The sequence below is a fragment of the Tachypleus tridentatus genome, chromosome 1, assembly GCF_004210375.1.
Source record: "Tachypleus tridentatus isolate NWPU-2018 chromosome 1, ASM421037v1, whole genome shotgun sequence".
Classification (NCBI taxonomy): Eukaryota; Metazoa; Arthropoda; class Merostomata; order Xiphosura; family Limulidae; genus Tachypleus; species Tachypleus tridentatus.
This window is the reverse complement of record NC_134825.1, coordinates 177,847,412-177,870,358: the sequence shown is the minus strand read 5'-3', so window position 1 is coordinate 177,870,358 and position 22,947 is coordinate 177,847,412. Positions and strand designations below refer to the sequence as shown.

Here is a 22,947-nt window from a genome sequence, read left to right as displayed (position 1 = left end):
GAACATCATTGTGGCCGAAAAGCTCGATTTTAGTCTCGTCTAACCAAAGAATACTCTTCCAATAGGTAAAGGGTTTATCTACATGCTTTCTTGCATACCTCAATCATTCTTCTAAATGAACAGGTTTTAAATATGGAGTTCTACGAGGACGGCATGCTTTGAACCTAGAAGAGCGTAACATGTTCGTAACTGTAGAGGTGCTTACTTCAACCCCAGTTTGCCTTACTAGTTTCTGTATGTCATTACGTGTTAAACGAGGGTTCCTACTAACTTCTCTGAGAACCTTCCTCTTGGTTTTCTCTGGAATTTTGGTGGGGCATCCAGAATGAGGGAGGTTAGCAGTTGATCCTGTGAGCTTAAACTTGGCAATTATGTTTTGTACAGTAGATTTCAGCACATTACGTTGTATAGCAATGCCGGAAAGAGACACACGAGACTTGTATTTTACAATAATTCGGTTTTTAAATCACAGGACAGTTGTTTCCTGTTCACCATGATGACCAAGCAGATAATGACGGAGACGGCGCTAAATTGCCGGAAGTACATTTTTTGCTGGTTAAATTCCAATAATTATGAACCCAGTGCCTAGTTCTGGAATTGTATAATGTAGTTTATTCGCCAAACTAAATAAACTTTTTACGAGAATATCAGTTTTTTCACACGTTCTGAAATGTACGAACACTTTCTGCTATTTTTAGTTATTCGTTTATAAACAGTTTATTTGTCGTTTAATCTACATAGAAATGTATGTAGATGTGTGTTAGTATAATATTTATAATATAATATACGTCCATTTGCCTAATTGTGATACTTTTTATGTTATGAGCAAAAAAACTACTCTGGACGCAGGGGTACGAACATTTTCTGTCGTAACTGTAAGTAAGTTTGTTGGGTAAACTTAGTTAAGAGTGTGTCTTTATTTATTAACAATGTTCAATAACTGTAGTGTATTATGTTTATTTTATCTAAATAAAATAGTTCATTAAAGTGTACTATAGTGTGTACCTCTGTTCAAGTAAGATTCTTATTAAATTATAGTCTAGTGTGTTTCTTTGTTCAATTAAAATTGTTAATAAACTATAGTCTGGTGTGCGTTTTTCTCCAAGTAATAGTGTTAATGAACTGAACTCTAGTGTGTATATTTGTTGAATTAATAGCTTTAATAGACTTTATTCCAGTGTGTACCTATGTTGAATTAATAGTGTGTTTTAGTGTCAGTAAACTGTGGTCTAGCGTGTACCTATGTTGAATTAATAGTGTGTTTTAGTGTTAGTAAACTGTAGTCTAGTGTGTATTTTTATTGAATTAATAGTGTGTGTTAGTGTTAGTAAACTGTAGTCTAGTGTGTACCTATGTTGAATTAATAGTGTTTTCGTGTTAGTAAACTGTAGTCTAGTGTGTACCTATGTTGAATTAATAGTGTGTTTTAGTGTTAGTAAACTGTAGTCTAGCGTGTACCTATGTTGAATTAATAGTGTGTTTTAGTGTTAGTAAACTGTAGTCTAGTGTGTATTTTTATTGAATTAATAGTGTGTTTAGTGTTAGTAAACTGTAGTCTAGTGTGTACCTATGTTGAATTAATAGTGTTTTTAGTGTTAGTAAACTGTAGTCTAGTGTGTACCTATGTTGAATTAATAGTGTTTTCGTTTAGTAAACTGTAGTGTGTGTACCTATGTTGAATTACCTGTTTTAGTGTTAGTAAACTGTAGTCTAGTGTGTACCTATGTTGAATTAATAGTGTGTTTTAGTGTTAGTAAACTGTAGTCTAGCGTGTACATTTGTTGAATTAATAGCTTCAATAGACTTTATTCCAGCGTGTACCTATGTTGAATTAATAGTGTGTTTTAGTGTCAGTAAACTGTGGTCTAGCGTGTACCTATGTTGAATTAATAGTGTGTTTTAGTGTTAGTAAACTGTAGTCTAGTGTGTATTTTTATTGAATTAATAGTGTGTGTTAGTGTTAGTAAACTGTAGTCTAGTGTGTACCTAGGTTGAATTAATAGTGTTTTCGTGTTAGTAAACTGTAGTCTAGTGTGTACCTATGTAGAATTAATAGTGTGTTTTAGTGTTAGTAAACTGTAGTCTAGTGTGTACCTATGTTGAATTAATAGTGTGTTTTAGTGTTAGTAAACTGTAGTCTAGTGTGTATATTTGTTGAATTAATAGTGTGTTTTAGTGTTAGTAAACTGTAGTCTAGTGTGTACCTTTGTTGAATTAATAGTGTGTTTTAGTGTTAGTAAACTGTAGTCTAGTGTGTACCTATGTTGAATTAATAGTGTGTTTTAGTGTTAGTAAACTGTAGTCTAGTGTGTACCTATGTTGAATTAATAGTGTGTTTTAGTGTTAGTAAACTGTAGTCTAGTGTGTACCTATGTTGAATTAATAGTGTGTTTTAGTGTTAGTAAACTGTAGTCTAGCGTGTACATTTGTTGAATTAATAGCTTCAGTAGACTTTATTCCAGCGTGTACCTATGTTGAATTAATAGTGTGTTTTAGTGTCAGTAAACTGTGGTCTAGCGTGTACCTATGTTGAATTAATAGTGTGTTTTAGTGTTAGTAAACTGTAGTCTAGTGTGTATTTTTATTGAATTAATAGTGTGTGTTAGTGTTAGTAAACTGTAGTCTAGTGTGTACCTATGTTGAATTAATAGTGTTTTCGTGTTAGTAAACTGTAGTCTAGTGTGTACCTATGTTGAATTAATAGTGTGTTTTAGTGTTAGTAAACTGTAGTCTAGTGTGTACCTATGTTGAATTAATAGTGTGTTTTAGTGTTAGTAAACTGTAGTCTAGTGTGTATATTTGTTGAATTAATAGTGTGTTTTAGTGTTAGTAAACTGTAGTCTAGTGTGTACCTTTGTTGAATTAATAGTGTGTTTTAGTGTTAGTAAACTGTAGTCTAGTGTGTACCTATGTTGAATTAATAGTGTGTTTTAGTGTTAGTAAACTGTAGTCTAGTGTGTACCTATGTTGAATTAATAGTGTGTTTTAGTGTTAGTAAACTGTAGTCTAGTGTGTATTTGTTGAATTAATAGTGTGTTTTAGTGTTAGTAAACCGTAGTCTAGTGTGTACCTATGTTGAATGTTGAATTAATAGTGTGTTTTAGTGTTAGTAAACTGTAGTCTAGTGTGTACCTATGTTGAATTAATAGTGTGTTTTAGTGTTAGTAAACTGCAGTCTAGTGTGTATTTTTATTGAATTAATAGTGTGTTTTCGTGTTAGTAAACTGTAGTCTAGTGTGTACCTATGTTGAATTAATAGTGTGTTTTAGTGTTAGTAAACTGTAGTCTAACGTGTACCTATGTTGAATTAATAGTGTGTTTTAGTGTTAGTAAACTGTAGTCTAGCGTGTACCTATGTTGAATTAATAGTGTGTTTTAGTGGTAGTAAACTGTAGTCTAGCGTGTACCTATGTTGAATTAATAGTGTGTTTTAGTGTTAGTAAACTGTAGTCTAGTGTGAACCTATGTTGAATTAATAGTGTGTTTTGGCGTTAGTAAACTGTAGTCTAGTGTGTATTTTTATTGAATTAATAGTGTGTGTTAGTGTTAGTAAACTGTAGTCTAGTGTGTACCTATGTTGAATTAATAGTGTGTTTTAATGTTAGTAAACTGTAGTCTAGTGTGTATATTTGTTGAATTAATAGTGTGTTTTAGTGTTAGTAAACTGTAGTCTAGTGTGTACCTATGTTGAATTAATAGTGTGTTTTAGTGTTAGTAAACTGTAGTCTAGTGTGTATATTTGTTGAATTAATAGTGTGTTTTAATTAATAGTGTGTTTTAGTGTTAGTAAACTGTAGTCTAGTGTGTTTTACCTTTGTTGAATTAATAGTGTGTTTTAGTGTTAGTAAACTGTAGTCTAGTGTGTACCTGTAGTCTATGTTGAATTAATAGTGTGTTTTAGTGTTAGTAAACTGTAGTCTAGTGTGTACCTATGTTGAATTAATAGTGTGTTTTAGTGTTAGTAAACTGTAGTCTAGTGTGTACCTATGTTGAATTAATAGTGTGTTTTAGTGTTAGTAAACTGTAGTCTAGTGTGTACCTGTGTTGAATTAATAGTGTGTTTTAATGTTAGTAAACTGTAGTCTAGTGTGTACCTATGTTGAATTAATAGTGTGTTTTAGTGTTAGTAAACTGTAGTCTAGTGTGTATATTTGTTGAATTAATAGTGTGTTTTAGTGTCAGTAAACTGTAGTCTAGTGTGTACCTATGTTGAATTAATAGTGTGTTTTAGTGTTAGTAAACTGTAGTTTAGTGTGTATTTTTATTGAATTAATAGTGTGTTTTAGTGTTAGTAAACTGTAGTTTAGTGTGTATTTTTATTGAATTAATAGTGTGTTTTAGTGTTAGTAAACTGTAGTTTAGTGTGTACCTATGTTGAATTAATAGTGTGTTTTAGTGTTAGTAAAGTGTAGTCTAGTGTGTACCTATGTTGAATTAATAGTGTTTTTAGTGTTAGTAAAGTGTAGTCTAGTGTGTACCTATGTTGAATTAATAGTGTGTTTTAGTGTTAGTAAAGTGTAGTCTAGTGTGTACCTATGTTGAATTAATAGTGTTTTCGTGTTAGTAAACTGTAGTCTAGTGTGTACCTATGTTGAATTAATAGTGTGTGTTAGTGTCACTAAACTGTAGTCTAGTGTGTGCATTTGTTAAAATTAAACGGATTTTGTGGTTATTTTTTTTAAGTTCAGTTCATCAAAACTGCTTATTGTTTAATAAAATTGATAAATGTTTCGTAGAACTTTGAGTAAACGTTCAAAATACATTTCGTTTTTCAACTAAAAGAAGTGGAATACAAAACTACTTAAACGAGAGAAGAAACGACGCAGGAAAAGAAAGAAAATTCAAAGATCTGGTGGTCGCTTGAAAACCATCAGAAGAGAAGACTTGTTACGGAGAAGACGACGTCTGAGGAGAAGACGCTGGAAGCTCCAACAGAGACCCGCCCGTGAGATTAAAGACAGTTACTTGTGACGAACTATAATACCCGGCTCTTAAACAGGCGTGAGAACTGTTTAACCGAACGTTTCTACGTCTAATTTACATTTGTTAGTTGCTTTATTAATTCTGTGATACTTTAATATTATTTAACTCGTGAGTTTAAATAGGTCTTTGATATAAGCAAAACTGTTTTAATATTCGTACAAATAACGTTTTTTATGCTTACATAAACAATTAGTTTTGGACTGAAAGCTGTGTTGTTCATTCAAAGAGAAATATGTTTAAATTGGACCTAAAATGTGTTATTTGTGGACTTTTTAAACTACGAATTTTTAACTCAGAAAGGTGTTAATCTTGTAGGTATAAGTTTGATAACGTTGTTTTTAAAGTAACTTTATATTCTGTGTTTTAAGAACATTTCATTTGAACTCTAATAAAGAAAATTCAAACTTTCTCCTCAAATATCAAAGACAAAATCCTTCTATACATCCTACAACAGATTTCACTGGTAAATATGAGCCATTTAGAATAAAATGAACTTTTACATTTCATTTGGAAAAAGTACACTTTTTTAAAGGTCATTACAACTAAAGTCATGTGCTGTAACATTGCTACATGTGTATTATATGTGTCAATAAAATGTTACTGTACTTAAAAAAACTGACACAAGTTATGTCATAAGTACCTGTCTTTCACATATAATACACGACTGTCACAGAGAAATATTTGTCAATAAACACATAATCCAAACAAAACTGGCTGTCCAAATACCAAAAGAAATTCGAATCAGCTTTAGTTTGAATTTCATCATCTTCCAGAAGTTCATATCAAGTCGTAGTTAATATATTCATTCTATATCACTACCAGTATCACCTTATCTTCTTGACAACCGTAGTTCATACCTTCATTTTCTATCATTAAGAGTAACTTACATCATCTTATCTTAGAGATCAAACGTAGTTCATATCTTCCTTCTTTATAATTAGCAGTAACTTGCATCATGGTATCTTCCAGATCACCCGTAGTTTATACCTTCCTTCTCTATCACTAACAGTAACTTATATCATCTCTTATTCCAGATCAGCCGTAGTTCATAACTTCATTCTCCATCATTAAGAGTTACTTAAATAAATTCGAGATCAGCCGTAGTTCATACCTTTCTCTGTGTAATTAGCAGTAATTCACATCATCACCTCTTCTATATCAGACGTAATTCATATTTTCCTTCTCTATAGCTGGCAGTAACGTACATCATATCATCTTTCAGATCAGATGTTTCTCATACCTTTGTTTTTTATCATTAACAGTAACTTACATAATCTCATTCTCCAGATCATCATCAGTTCATATCTTCATTCTCTATAATTAGTAGTAATTTAAATAATTTCATCTTCCTGAACAGTCGTAGTTCATACCTTCCTTCTCTATAATTAGCAGTAACGTACATGATCACATCTACCAGATCAGCCATAGTTCATACCTTCTTTCTTTATAATTAGAAGTAACGTACATGATCACATCTACCAGATCAGCCGTAGTTCATACCTTCTTTCTTTATAATTAGAAGTAACGTACATGATCACATCTACCAGATCAGCCATAGTTCGTACCTTCCTTCTCTATAATTAGCAGTCACGTACATCACATCTACCAGATCAGCCATAGTTCATACCTTCTTTCTTTATAATTAACAGTAACGTACAGGATCACATCTACCAGATCAGCCATAGTTCATACCTTCTTTCTTTATAATTAACAGTAACGTACAGGATCACATCTACCAGATCAGCCATAGTTCATACCTTCATTCTCTATAATTAGTAGTAATTTAAATAATTTCATCTTCCTGAACAGTCGTAGTTCATATCTTCCTTCTGTATTATTAAGAGTAACTTACATCATCTCATCTTCGAGATCAGCCATAGTTCATACCTTACTTATCTATAATTAGCAGTAACTTACATTATCTCATCTTCCAGCTTAACCGTATCTCATATCTTCCTTCTCTCTCATTAACAGTAAGTTATGTTATCACATCTTCTCTATCATTAACAGTAGTTTACATCATCTTATTTTCCAGATTAGTCGTAGTTCATACCTTCCTTCTCTATAATTAGCAGTAACGTACATGATCACATCTACCAGATCAGCCATAGTTCATACCTTCTTTCTTTATAATTAGCATTAACGTACATGATCTCATCTTCCAGATCAGCCGTAGTTTATACTTTCCTTCTCTATAATTAGCAGTAATTTAAATAATTTCATCTTTCAAATAAGCCGTAGTTCATATCTTCCTTCTGTATCATTGACAGTAACTTACGTCATCTCATCTTCCTGAACAGGTGTAGTTCATACCTCCATTACATTTACGTAATTTAATCAGTTGTGGTTAATTGTCTAGAGTAGTTAAACTTTAATATATTATAATAATTCTCTTCCATACATTTATGATAATCTAATCAAAGTTGTTTGTTTATTTTTAACACAAACATCCTATGGCGATTTAAAATCAACATAAAATTCTTTAACCCGATGTATTTATGTTGTTTAGTGAGGTTTTGTTTTACGTTACTGAAGGAGTTTATTGTTCTCAACACCTAAAGTATCCCTAAATGCATTTCACGGTACACTTACTGACGATATGAGGAAACAGCTTATTCACTATATTTTAAATAAACATGAAAGAATATGTCTTTCCTTGCTGAGCCCATCGCTGTTTTACAAAGAAGAATTTCGCACAAAGCTACTCGAGGGCTATCTGTCCTTAAATTTGTAGTGCAAGACTAGAGGGAAGGCAGCTAGTCATCACCACCCACTCTTGGGCTACTGTTTTACCGGGCCTATGACAATTTCAAAATTCATTCTAGAATTGTTTAGAAATATTATTTAGTCAGTTAACATGTAAGGTTATTATCTAATCATAAGTATAACATTAATTGGATTGTAAGTCACAATTTTAAATGTATGCCACAATCATCAGTACAATTTAGATGGCTGATACACAATGCAAAATGATCCGAGAGGACACAACACTGTTGCTTCATAGTTTTGACCTATACACAATACACTTATATATGCATACTGTTTTACTTTTCAAAAAAATAAATGAAATTAATGGGTAAATCTCTGTGAAACCTTTGGTTTATTAAGTAAAATCCCTGATGATCCGTTGTAACTTGAAATCAACGTGGTTGTCTAATCTTCGTCAAAGCTCAAGATAGAATGGCATTACACAGGGAGCAGCAATACGACACGAGTTTCAGTGCATTTAGTACGTTGCTATGGGACGCATGACACATACTTCCGTCTCAATGAAGACGTTGAGTTCTACAGATCTATGTCTCTGATGTTAATTGTTAAGCAACAACGACGATTGTGTTTTCCATATTTTATGAATATACATAGGTAACAATATTGGGGGGCTCAAGCCTAGAGAAACGTCTACCAGCGATTAAACACCATCTCAGTTGTACACGTATAACCCTCAGAAAAGACTTGATGTTTGGACAACTTAGTATACTGTTTTATTCGAATTATGGCCAACTTAAAGAATTTATTCCGTAAAATTTATTTAAGTAATAAAGACTATGTTAAACGAAGTTATTGGTCCACAGATTGTACTTGTTATAATGTTATAAAGAACATGACAACGACCTGCATGACGACTATAAATGTTAAGTGTCTCTAATTTACAAGTAACATTATGCGCAATCAGTAACAATAACTACTAACTCTTGTCAGATGAAATAGTGGCTCTTGACAGACATTATTATAATGCATTTAAAATCGCAACATGATCTATTTTCGGGTACAAACCAGTTTTATCACCTTCACTGACCACTGTGTTCAGAACTTTTCCATAGGTGTCTACGTTTAACACATCTACAACTGTCACACAGTTGTTCTATACAGGTACTCCAGTGTTTAACACATCTACAACTGTCACACAGTTGTTCTATACAGGTACTCCAGTGTTTAACATGTATACAACTATAACAGTTGTTCTATACAGTTCTCAGTTACAATTTAATAGCATATAACACAGTGTACCTGTATTAATATTGAACAGTATCACTGTTCCTAATATAAGAATAAATACAAATTAATCACATAAAAGGTACTTAGTTCACGCTGTGTGTACTACACATTGTTAATTTAACAAACTTCACACCACTAATCAGGTACTACACATTGTTAGTTTAACAAACTTCACACCACTAATCAGGTACTACACATTGTTAGTTTAACAAACTTCACACCACTAATCAGGTACTACACATTGTTAGTTTAACAAACTTCACACCACTAATCAGGTACTACACATTGTTAGTTTAACAAACTTCACACCACTAATCAGGTACTACACATTGTTAGTTTAACAAACTTCACACCACTAATCAGGTACTACACATTGTTAGTTTAACAAACTTCACACCACTAATCAGGTACTACACATTGTTAGTTTAACAAACTTCACACCACTAATCAGGTACTACACATTGTTAGTTTAACAAACTTCACACCACTAATCAGGTACTACACATTGTTAGTTTAACAAACTTCACACCACTAATCAGGTACTACACATTGTTAGTTTAACAAACTTCACACCACTAATCAGGTACTACACATTGTTAGTTTAACAAACTTCACACCACTAATCAGGTACTACACATTGTTAGTTTAACAAACTTCACACCACTAATCAGGTACTACACATTGTTAGTTTAACAAACTTCACACCACTAATCAGGTACTACACATTGTTAGTTTAACAAACTTCACACCACTAATCAGGTACTACACATTGTTAGTTTAACAAACTTCACACCACTAATCAGGTACTACACATTGTTAATTTAACAAACTTCACACCACTAATCAGGTACTACACATTGTTAATTTAACAAACTTCACACCACTAATCAGGTACTACACATTGTTAATTTAACAAACTTCACACCACTAATCCACTTACAAAACCTCCATAGTTATACTTGGATATTTAGTAATGTTTTATTTCATATGGTTTAGTGTAGACATGGTAAAACCAGTATACACTTCTCATTGCTAATACTTGATTATTTGTTTACTCTTCTTCTAAATCAGTGCACAGAAAACAAGGCTAAAGACTTTCTTTTATTATGGATCTCTGGTTACATAAACATTACATCATTCTCAGCAACAACAAGACAAAATTACCAATGAAAACTTCTCAAAATCAAGTTACAGGGAGAAATATGTCACATTTTTGGAATCATGGTTGCATTTCACAAATTTCAATGGCAAGAATGATAAGTATTTGAATTGTAATGTAAAAATGGAAATGATGCGAGTGAAAAACTGGATGTTTACTTTAAGGACATGTACAAGTTTCACATATCTTTATTCAGAAAGAATACACACATAGATGTGTGAAATATGTTCTACACGTCTTCTCACCACCACAGTTACTTCCCAAATTGGTGATCTTAACCTCAGTTTACAAATAGCAAATATCAGCTGGAATCATAATGACTTGATTAATTCTATGGGTACAAATGATCAGTCTTCAGGGAAGTCGCTCAAGCTTCAATTGAACAGCTTTAAAATCTGAACTTAGAGCCTGGACACTGGGGTCAGCACTATTGCATGACTGAAGGTCCACTAGGTAGCCAGCCACTGCATCAAGACATTTTGTAGTGAAGGCTCGTCTATGAAAGATAAAAAATTTAACTAGAAACCATCTTTAATGTTGAGTTATTTAGTGACATCTGTAACTTGTCAAACTTCAGCACAACTAAACAAGTAGATTACAGTGAATTATAGACCTTTACTTGTGTTTCCTGTATCCAGGAGCAGATGAGACAATATATCAAAACAGCACACTAAACAACAAACCCAAGATTAAAGATGACACAAGTCTAACCACCTGAGGAGACACAAGTTGAAACAGAAGTCAAAAGAAGCAGAAGACAACAAGCCTCACATAAAGTTATCGAACAAAGCACGTGTTAACAGCATCATACTAAAATGTGTTAACAGGTTTAACTTGTCAGTAGAATAATTTGATTGTATGGGAAAGCGAAATGACGTGAAACAAACCCAAAATCATCCTTAAAAAGGAGTGACCATGTTGGATTTGAAGATACGAGAAAAACAATAAAACATTAAGTGAAGTATTGTGATTACTACTGTAAAGTTTCTAACAGTTTTGAAAGAGACAAGTAAGTTTACCATTACACAAAACAATTACCTTTCATTCAGATGAACAAGAGATGGCCTTTCAACAAAAGCTGCTATTAAAGAAACAATAACTTTTAGTAAATGGAAAGGCTTCCTAGCTGTCTTCCAGCACAGATCTTTTGAACGATACAGCTTATAGTAAGTTTCATGCAGCTGGGGAAGATCCACTCCCACTTCCAGCAATGTTGAGAAGAGCCAATTTTGAGTGAAATCCTCATTACATGTCTTCAGTTCCAGGTATTTCACCAGAAATGCTTTTATACAAAACATGTCAGCACATTTTATCAACTTTCACATTCAAAATGTCCAAGGTAAAGCAAACTAAAATAATTCAAGGATGTAATAAATAACAAAACCACATCTAACCATTATTTTAATTACTAAATAACTTATGACATTATGTAAATTATTGGTTATCATAGTTTACTTTGCATACAAATGTTTTTCAGAAATGGCATAGCTGGGTGACTGTTTCATATTTTATTCAGTCTAACCTACAGAAGAAAGCTTTCTCAGTTTATTGAATACACAGAAATAATTCATGGTAATGAGAAACCCACTTGCAGTAAATATATAGTAGAGACAGCTGATATGGGTACATAAAATTTATATTTACAACAAATAACATTTCAACCTCCTTAGACCATCATCAGGTCAAGAATAAATGTTCAATAAGTGACCACTGTTGATGACGTCAAGGATAGGACAGTAACTATAGATATAATATTGTAGGGGTGCTGTATATACTTAATCTATTATATATGGTAATTAGTTGTCTCATTTTGTGGGAGCATATTCAAGGTAATAATTTTAGTGTTTCTATGGTAATACTGTTTTTATTTGAAACATTCCATTCAAAAACACAGGAGGGTGTTCTATCTTGAACACTGTATCACAAATAAATACAGTGTGATCATAAAAACACTGCAATGTTATACAAACAACTATTAAATAACTCATCTAACTTACTAAACCAATACCAAGGTACACTTCTCAACCTGTATAAATTATTTCCATGCAATATTAAACTGTTAATCACCACATAATAGATTAAATGTACACAAATCCCTTATGATTTTACACCTGTCACTGTTTGTTCCTCTAACATATGGTAAATTAGGGTCATTTCTCTGGAAGCTATTCTTAGTGTGATGACCCGAGGTGGTCAAAATGTTACTTGTTTTTAGTTCACAAACCAACCATCTCTACTGTACATACAAATAACATCCACAAAGATAAACAATTATTAAATACAATTTTAATGCATCATCTACATGTTTTATGAACAAATAGTGGAATGTATAATCTCAATGATGTCACTCAGGCTTAAAAAAAGAGGAAAAAAAAAATCAAAGAAATTTATTTAATTCAGAGCTAAGTCACACTTACTTAATGGGAAGTATTTCTGAGCACTGATGTACAATTTCCCTAAACTTTTCACTTTGATACTCAAGCTAGCCATCCTTGTGGCAGGTGAAGCTCTGGCCATACAAGACAGTTCTATAAAAGAAAAAAATCAAGTGTTAAAAAACAAACGTTTTGTGACTTGCACAGGTTTATACAATTTCTCCTCACCTGGCTGAAGAAAATCTCATGAAAATTCATGATTATTGAACTTGCATTGTTGAAATAAGAGCAGTTTCTTACATAATGAAGTTGGTAATATATTTTGTAAGTTAACTATTAATTAAACCACTTTGGTTTACAAACATATCTGAACTATGTTCCACACAATTATCAACTCTATTAATAACAAGTTTTGATGTGATAATAGTGTTAGTGCAGTGGGTTAAACACAAGTCAGGTTTCTTCCATTATTACAGAGCAGATGTTCTCTCTATATATAGATAAAGTTTCTAGTGATGGCTGTATTATAATAAGAACAAGTGATCTAATATTTAATAAGAAAAAATAATCATTGCTAAACCACATTTAAATCATAAAGAGCTGTCACTTACTTTACATAAACTAACCATCTATTAACTAATGTTAAACATGTCAACTGTTAATTAACAATGAACACATCATTCATTAGCTATTACTAAAACATGTCAGCCGTTCATTAAACACATCAGCAATTAACAAATACTAAACACATCTTTTAACATTATCAATATGGGTCAAAGGCCATGTCATTGAGTTTGTTGGCTCACATTCAAAAGTTTATCAACCTACTGTTTTATCAATAAGTTTGAAATCAAACTGTAGATATAATTTTAAACGTTAGTACTATACATTGGATTTTTTAATTCAAAAGTAGATATTAAAAAACCCTAAATATGGAAAGTTTGGTCCAGATGTTTGCTAGTTCAGTATAAAGTAATTTTCATATTAAAGTTAAAAATAATTTTCTTCATCTAAAAATTGATAAGTTTAATTTGCATAGTCTATAAAATCTTCTAATAAAACAAACATTTATAACAGTAAAACTTTATATTTTATCTGTAATTTACTTTATCTAACTATACACATTTAGCCAATTTGATCATACTCAACCACAATAAAAGATGTGAATCTAAATGAACATTTTTTCTTCCTAAAATGATTGTAAATTGTTAGGGGAAGCTGCATTTGTTTATCCTAAATCGTTTAAGGATAGAGGCAGTATACACCTGTTTCTACTTAAAGTTTAGTAATTTATTACCCTTTTGAACTGAATTTAACTACTAACCCTGGTCACAAATTATAGACAACTTAGTGAACTCGTGTCCATTACCATTTCAAATTACATAATGTACAAGTTACCTTGTGAAAATTTATAATTATTATCACAATTTCATTATTCATCTTACCTAATCATACCAATAAAGTTAAACATTTTTAAATTTTACTTTTATAATAATAAATAAAGAATGCATATGAACATGAGTTGTCAACTATCAATGTAACTTAAAGATTACTATTTTATTCCAAATGGTACTACTACATTAAAAATTTTATTTAATTAAATAATGCACTAAGTAATAACACTCAAAAGATAAACAATGTGCTACACCTATTATAAACTTTGTGGCTTTCTAACAATGATAATAACAGTCTTTATAAAAATTCAGATCAATACAGTTTCAACAAGAACAAAGTAGGCAGTGTTCTTTACAAATAATACATTGTTTATCTACTGGTTGTAAATAATATTAAACATCAGAAACATGTACTGACATGGAAAGAGAGGATGTGACAGGTGGGTCTGATTTTCTGTTATTACTTCATAAACAGGTTGTAAATAATATTAAACATCAGAAACATGTACTGACATGGAAAGAGAGGATGTGACAGGTGGGTCTGATTTTCTGTTATTACTTCATAAACTGGTTGTAAATAATATTAAACATCAGAAACATGTACTGACATGGAAAGAGAGGATGTGACAGGTGGGTCTGATTTTCTGTTATTACTTCATAAACTGGTTGTAAATAATATTAAACATCAGAAACATGTACTGACATGGAAAGAGAGGATGTGACAGGTGGGTCTGATTTTCTGTTATTACTTCATAAACTGGTTGTAAATAATATTAAACATCAGAAACATGTACTGACATGGAAAGAGAGGATGTGACAAGTGGGTCTGATTTTCTGTTATTACTTCATAAACAAACAAGACTAAAGAAATTACACCTGTCTTTAGTAATACCTATATTATAACAAGTAATTTACATTAAATTACATATTTCTTGGAAGTGTGGTTAATAAATTAGAGATGATGGAACCTAGAAAACAAACATCAGAATTCTCATACTAGAAGAGATTGAAGAACCTAAAACTTGTATTAAAATGTGATTTATTAGCTAGTTTTGTTTGTAAATTATTAGAATAAAATAGTTTAATTAAATGTTCAATGTAACTCTGAAATGTTATGACATGACCTTTGACCTGCTCATGGTGAGAGGGTTGTCATATTTTCTTGGTTTATTGATTCCTTCTAGTTATGGATTCAGGTTCCATAAACATCAATTGAAACTGAATAACATGTTATTTTATATACACACAAAAATATTACCTCACGAGTCCATGCACTGATCAAATGGTCTGTTCACCACTGGACATACATGTGTATATGTATACACATATACACACATCTGACAAGTGGTCTGTTTACCATTGGATATATGTTATATTCCACAACATTACCTTTATCCATTACATTCCACAACATTATACCCTTATGTATTATATTCCACAATCTTACCTTTATCTATTATATTCTGCCACAAACTTTCAATCAAGGTGGGATCATAATGACCAGCACAATGTACAATAGCTAGTTTACACTCGGGCAGGTCATAAACTTCAGCAAAATCTTCATACAGCTAAATGAAAATAACATTATGTCATATACAGAAATTACTTAGGTTATATTAATTTAACAAAACCTTCAAATTTCAATTAATACACTAGAATACCAGTCACAGTTAATATTCAACAGAGGCAAATAAAGTATAAAAAATTAATAATTATTACCCAGTATTTTTATATTTAAGAACTGAATAAACTTATCTATATCTATGTTCATATCCAACAAAAGAGAACCTTTGATACCACCCTTTCTTCTATCCACGTTCTTTATATTAGGTACTGACACCACCCTTTCTTCTGTCCACGTTCTTTATATTAGGTACTGACACCACCCTTTCTTCTGTCCACGTTCTTTATATTAGGTACTGACACCACCCTTTCTTCTGTCCACGTTCTTTATATTAGGTACTGATACCACCCTTTCTTCTGTCCACGTTCTTTATATTAGGTACTGATACCACCCTTTCTTCTATCCACGTTCTTTATATTAGGTACTGATACCACCCTTTCTTCTATCCACGTTCTTTATATTAGGTACTGATACCACCCTTTCTTCTATCCACGTTCTTTATATTAGGTACTGATACCACCCTTTCTTCTATCCACGTTCTTTATATTAGGTACTGATACCACCCTTTCTTCTATCCACGTTCTTTATATTAGGTACTGATACCACCCTTTCTTCTATCCACGTTCTTTATAGTAAAGTACTGGGACCTTTGTCTCCTCTTTAATAAATGTACTAACCTGTTCAGTGCCGTAGACGAGATAACTCGTCCAATCCAATCGGTAACATAGTGCCACGGACAAGTTAATTCATTCTCAATAATACCCAACTTCAACATTAGATGTCAGCATCATACATGCATTTGACCTACTTACAAATGGTTTCACTTTTGATCCAAAATGAAGAAGCATTAGAGTTGTATTTTGAACTTTTCGCAGTTTGAAGATAGCAGTGGCGATTCAGAAGATTCGAATTTTGAAGATTCTTTGAAAAATACAGAAATACAACGCTCAGATGTTAGTGAAGATGATAACTGGCCATCAACCAGCACTGGTAAACAAGCAATAGCACCAGGGAGTAAACGTAAAATTGCAAGTCGTGGTAAGAACAGTTCCAAGAAAAAGTGCCCTAATGACAATGATTAAAATGCTGAATCCTTTGCTGCTCCAGTTATAAACCCCTTCTCAGGAAATCATGGTGTCCAGTACGACAATTTGAGCCAATATTCAAAGCCCTTTCATTGTTTTCAAAAGTTCTTCCCTCCCACAATTGTTAACCATATTGTAACGGAGACAATAAATATGCAGAAACTATGATGGCCTGCACTGATTTGAAGGAACATTCTAGAGTAAAATCATGGAAGCCAACTAATGAGAAGGAAATGTATGAATTTATGGGTCTGATAATGCTAATGGACATAGAAAACTATTTCCATGTACTGACCCTGTGCTTGCCACACCCATTTCTGGTCAGTGCATGTCATAAAACCGGTTTCTTTTGCTGCTATCGATGCTACTCTTTGCTGACAATACCCTGGAAAATATTGTTGACCAACGATAGCACAAGATACAGCCCATTACTGACCATTTATGGGAAAAATTTAGAACCTCACATGTTTGTATTGACGAATCTTTGATACTATGGAAGGGTCAACTGGTATTTTGACAGTACATTCCATCTAAAAGGGCTAGGTTTGGAGTCAAAAGTTGTGAGCTATGTGAAAGTGTAACAGGCTATGTTTGGGACTTTTTCATCTACATTGGTGCTACAACACAGTACAGCACTACAGAGGGCAGACAGGGCAAACGTGCTGTATGCACATTGATGGAACCATTGTTTGGACAAAATTATAAGCTTTATTTGGATTGTTTTTTTGTTGTTGTTGTTGTTTTTTTTTTACAAGTCCCACTTTAGCAAAGTCACTGCTTGATAGTGACACCTATTTGTGTGGGACAGTAATGAAAAGTTGAATTGGGATGCCAAAATGTTTCACAAATATCCAAAAGGGGAGAAATGGACATGACACAAAAAGACAGCATTGGTGTTTTTCACTAGAAGGATAAGAGGGACATTTTCATGTTGAGTACAATACATGACAATACCATGCAAAACATTGGAAAGGTCAACAGTGCTACTGGTGCAGCTATTGTAAAACTAAAATGTGTCCTTGATTACAATCGTTATATGGTTGACTTGTGTGTGTTGCATGCTTATCCGAGTATGAGCAAGGCTGTCAAGTGGCACAAAAAAGTATTTTTTCACATGATTGATGTACCAGTGTACAATGCTTCGGTAGTTTACAAATCACTGGGAAACAACCCGTCTTTCCTGGAGTTTAGACTCGGTGTCATCCATACCCCGGTTGAAGATTACCACGCCCAGCACCCAAAATCCACTGGAGGCCTACCTTCCTTGGAAAACCCCCTTCACCTCACAGAATGTCACTTCCCAACACTTATTTCCCAAACAGAAAAGAAAAAGTACCACACTAGAAAGTGTAAAGTGTGCTCTCACAAATACATGAGGATGGAAAGCAGATATGAATGTACTGATTGCAAAATGGCTGTTCGTGTTGACTCCTGCTTCAAAACCTTTCACACAAAAGTGAATTATTAAATGTGTCATGTATTTCAACACCCAAAAATGACATTTTGTGCATTGTTGTATCATGTTTTGTACATATTTCTTCATTTTGTGCACTACTGTAAGTTTGGCTTAGAGAAAAAATAGTATTTGTTGCTTATTTGTTTTAAAAATTACTCAATTTTGCTGAAAGAAACCCGGCATAGGAGCTGCCATAGCAGCTGAAACACTTGGCAGTCGACAGGTTACAACAGCTGACATATTGTTTTTCAACTATTAGAAACTATGTTCAATGTAACAGAATAAGTAGTTTCAGGTTAGAGGAAGATAAAATACAGAAAATTACAAAAATGGTTATTTTTCTTCTTCACAGCATCAGTTTTATTTGAATATTAGGAAAACACAGCCTTATCTACTCTAAGTTTCCATTACAAACTCAGACAAGTTGTAAAAGAAGAATCCACTGCTTGACAGCAGGGCCATCAGCAGATTTGAAACACATTAAGCCATGTTCTATTAATGTCAGTCAGTAGAGACTGCATCTGTAATTTGTTTAACTGCTTCTTAATTATTATTATTTTTTTAATGAGCTCATGAGACATTTTTTCATTTAGCTCTTTAATACCTACATTTAGATATCAATTAAAACAAAGTTATTATAAGAGCTGTTATTTTATTTCTGTATTTATCCATGACTTACATTATTTCAATAAACTACATTAAAGAATAGGAATGCTTCTGATATAGAGTTCAGAATAAATACAATAGAGGTCAGCACAAACAATATTTACAATACTATCTTCCATCAATCATTTATTATTTGGGCAAATAAAAACAATATGGTCCAAACTAGTTTGCCCAAATTAACTTAAAGATATTTTTGAAACATACAGAGTGTCTAAATCGTGGAAGTTATTAAAGACCACACAACTTTTTTAGTTAAATTATAAATGTAGAAGGTTCAATTTTACATAATACAGCTAAATAAATCCTTTCACAATAGAGTAAGTATAATATACACAAGTTTGTATACACGTTAAGTATCTACAAAATAAAACTTTCAATGCAGTGTGTACCTTCATAAAATTTGGTAGGTTTTTTTTTTTATTTATTTATTAAAGATTGTAAATTTTTTGTATACAAAAAATCACATTTTTATGAAGTATTTTTAATAAATATTTGCTTGTGAAAATAGTGTTTCGTTATTTGTCTGTGTGCGATTTCATGCCACGTTTGAAAAAAAAATATTCTTCACCCCAAAAAATCTCGTTATTTGTGTAACCTCTAAAATCTAAATACATTTCAAATGTTTGTTTTCAGTAAGACTTATCTTGTTTGTTGTTTTATCTACCGTAACTGTATAGGGTCTGTAAATTTGACCAACCTTGTAACCACAATAAACAAATTACAAAATAAATATAAATTACGCTTTTTTTGTTCTAGAATGGCTACACAAGAACACCAGTGTTTAGACTAAATAGATTAAATCTTAAATATTACATGTTTATGTATATACAGATATTTTATTTTTTAAATCACACTGACCTTGTGTCTGGCTAACATTATTAACTTGCATTGATGCAGTGCATATACAATCATGTTACCATATCCAGTAATATAAAGCGGATCTATAATCTTTATAAAGTGACCTGATGTGTTTTAGTGAACTAGTAATGTTTTGTGATATTTCAATTATTATACATTACATACGCAAATAGATTATTATTTAGAAATAAGCTATTAAAAACGTATTTTTCTTAAAATACAGAACAGTAAAACAAAATTCTCTTCTAGCTACAACCTTTCCACCATGTTGATGCTTGACGTAGGTTCTTAAACCTTTTAAAATTTTGAAGATATGAAATATATTGTTTTATATATGAAGTTGAAAAACCAAACAATCATCACTTACTATGTTGATACTATAGGATTCCACTATAATCTTTCAAACTTAGTAAGTGATGATTGTTTGGTTTTTATAGCTTAGTTACTATGTTGATACTATAGGATTCCACTATAATCTTTCAAACTTAGTAAGTAAGCTATAATTACGTCTACAAAATTAAATTTTGAGCAGACTAAAGACACAACCTACCTTCTTGAAAACTTAGTTCACAAGAAAGTAGTCTTTTCACAGATTAAAATGACAAAAAAAACACTAGGGGACATTCAAAAGGTGTTGAATGTCCCCTACATATCATACATTGAATATATAAGGAATTGTTTTGAAAACTGGGGACAGCTATGTTGGATTCAGTACATAAGCCATATCTAAGCAAAACATCAGGTTCTTATTTTATATTATAGCTTGTCAATATTGGTAATTTGAGTTCATAATTTATATGAAACTATAGACTTAGTATTTTATCATCACAAACATCTAATTTAAACAAGTGCTCCATTCAATGTACAGCTCAAAAAACAAAATCAATATTTGCATGTTTTAATATTTATTTTTAAATTAATAAATTATCTAATATACAATTCTAAAATTTGTATTATAATATACAATTTGACACCAAACTTATTTACATAAATTCATAAAATAGTTCAATTAAAATTTGATTGCAAGTCAACAAACACGAGAACATGGCCGAGATAATAGGTTAAAAGAGCACAACTGAGTGTTTCTGTCATAAAGTTCATGTTACAATGTTTCCTAGAATATAGATTAATTGCACGTACCTGTGTTATATCCAGAAGATCAGAATTCAACCTAGATATAGCATCTTGTATGGCTGGTACTTGAACTGACTTTTTTGTTAACGCCTCTAAAACTTGTAACTGAATCCGTGCAACCTGAATAAAACATTGTATTGAAGATTAGGCTGTTTGATTAAGTTTTAATTCAGTATGTAACTTGTGAATCTACAAAGATCTCTCTGCTTCATGCACTCCCCAAGATGCTGAAGTGTTTCGAATTAACATTTACATTGCAGTCCTGTAATCAGTGATGAATAATAAATAACTGATTACATACAGTATGTGCATGATCTTTTGAGCTCAAACTACATAGTGTAGAGCCCATGCAGCCAAAGATACACTTTAGAGATGTAAACATATGTGATACAAGTGTAATGCACAATTGGGATTCTGTCTTTATATTTCAAATAATTACTTCAATGAAAACTACGGTTTAAACACTACACTTAATGTGAGACTATGATATTATTCAACATGGATAACTACGGTTTAAACACTATTCTACACTTAATGTGAGACTATGATATTATTCAACATGGATAACTACGGTTTAAACACTATTCTACACTTAATGTGAGACTATGATATTATTCAGCATGGATAACTACGGTTTAAACACTATTCTACACTTAATGTGAGACTATGATATTATTCAACATGGATTTGATATTTTTATTTCATTCTACTTCATTTTCTGTTTGTTTACTAGTCTGAATAATCAAAATAAAAATATTAGATTTGCAGTCAAAGAACAGACAGATGACAGTTTAGACTAGCAAGACTGTTAATTCACATTGATGTTTGGACACTATGAGCTATCATAAGGCAACCTTTCACATGTCAATATTTTCATTTTTACGTTTTCACCTTTTGAATTTAACAAGAGCCTACTTTGTAACTTTATTCATTGAGCTTATAACACAGTGAGTAATCTTTGTTCTTTGGAAGAAGAAATATTAAACTTAAAGGTTGTTTTACAAACAAAATAGTTTTTCTATACAATTAGTTGACAGTGTTATTAAAAGTTTTGTACATTACAAAACTTAATAAACACACCGTGCACATAATAAAAGGTACAAATTAAAGTTTGTGGATTCACAAGACCTCATGCGAGTAAAACACAAACAATAAATATTTTCTGTTCGGTATGTAGATCTGGTGTTCATGTGGCCCATGAGACTTGTGTTTGGGTAACAAGTGACTAAATACTTCATCTATTATTCACTTGTCTTGTTTGAAAGTGATGTTGATGGATAACAGTAATAGCTTCAGGTGTTTGTAGTAAAACCGTTAACTGTTTATATTTCCCACACCATTACACCTACTTCCATCTTCTCTTCCAGATCATGCAGAAATTCTCCTTCTCCTGCTGTTGTTATTCTCAGTTCCGAACTTTTACACATATGATAGCTCGAGATAAATACTCCAGCCTCTGGTGAAGATTTATGTCATTTCTGAAGTAAAAACCAAAATACAAATGTAGATATACCCACCATTTAGCACACATTACAATATCAACCACAAGAACTATTTACAATTTACTGTTGAAAGAAAAGAAAATTATATCTTAATCCACAAACCTGATGACAATAATACTGTATTCACACTATTCAAGTTCTCATCTTTAATAATCTATAAAAGTTACTTCTTTTGACAGATAACATTTAGATTAAAGTCTAGTCTATAATTAGAATGGAACTAATATGCATTATACGTTTATTATAGGTTTTCACTATAATTTAGTCTGCCCATAATACTAGTTATGTCAGCCAATATGGCCCAATGTAAACACAGCCCAACAAACAGTGGCACTGTCAGGCCCAACTTGCCCGTGTCGATCAGAGAGTTTTGCTAGAATCCTGGCAGCTGCAGAATAATTCTGATTCTTTTCGTAGAACTTCCACATCAGTTCCACCGATGATAAGTTGTCCGACTTCCACATCAGTTCCACAGATGATAGGTTATCTGACTGTGCTGTGGTACACTGTTTCAGGTAGTTCTCCAAAAATGGTGATTTGATCTGAGTGAGATTTAAAAAAGAATACCAAACATATCATGTGTCCTAGCTACATGAAGCTTTGATTATATCTGATAATGTACTATCTTTGTGGAGAAATGTCTGACATATACTACACTTCCATAAAGATGGGAGCATACCTAACAAATCAATGCATTAACTATAGACTGAGGAGT

General features: G+C 32.1%; 2 protein-coding genes across 2 annotated transcripts in view; one reads left to right on the top strand and one right to left on the bottom strand.

The window, feature by feature from the left end:
• LOC143231154 (uncharacterized) overlaps positions 1-5,391 on the top strand; it is a 46,351-nt gene extending 40,960 nt beyond the window's left edge. The window contains exon 4 of the mRNA XM_076465806.1: positions 4,783-5,391. Coding sequence (XP_076321921.1) covers positions 4,783-4,971 — 189 coding nt within the window. The 3' untranslated portion in view covers positions 4,972-5,391. The remainder of the gene's footprint in view (positions 1-4,782) is intronic.
• Positions 5,392-10,067: 4,676 nt separating this feature from the next.
• Positions 10,068-22,947, bottom strand: part of Nup154 (nuclear pore complex protein Nup154) — a 55,008-nt gene continuing 42,128 nt past the window's right edge. The window contains 8 exon segments of the mRNA XM_076465791.1: positions 10,068-10,634; positions 11,177-11,420; positions 12,556-12,666; positions 15,355-15,475; positions 20,737-20,850; positions 22,080-22,156; positions 22,159-22,208; positions 22,584-22,774. Of these exon segments, the coding sequence (XP_076321906.1) occupies positions 10,493-10,634; positions 11,177-11,420; positions 12,556-12,666; positions 15,355-15,475; positions 20,737-20,850; positions 22,080-22,156; positions 22,159-22,208; positions 22,584-22,774 (1,050 nt within the window). The 3' untranslated portion in view covers positions 10,068-10,492.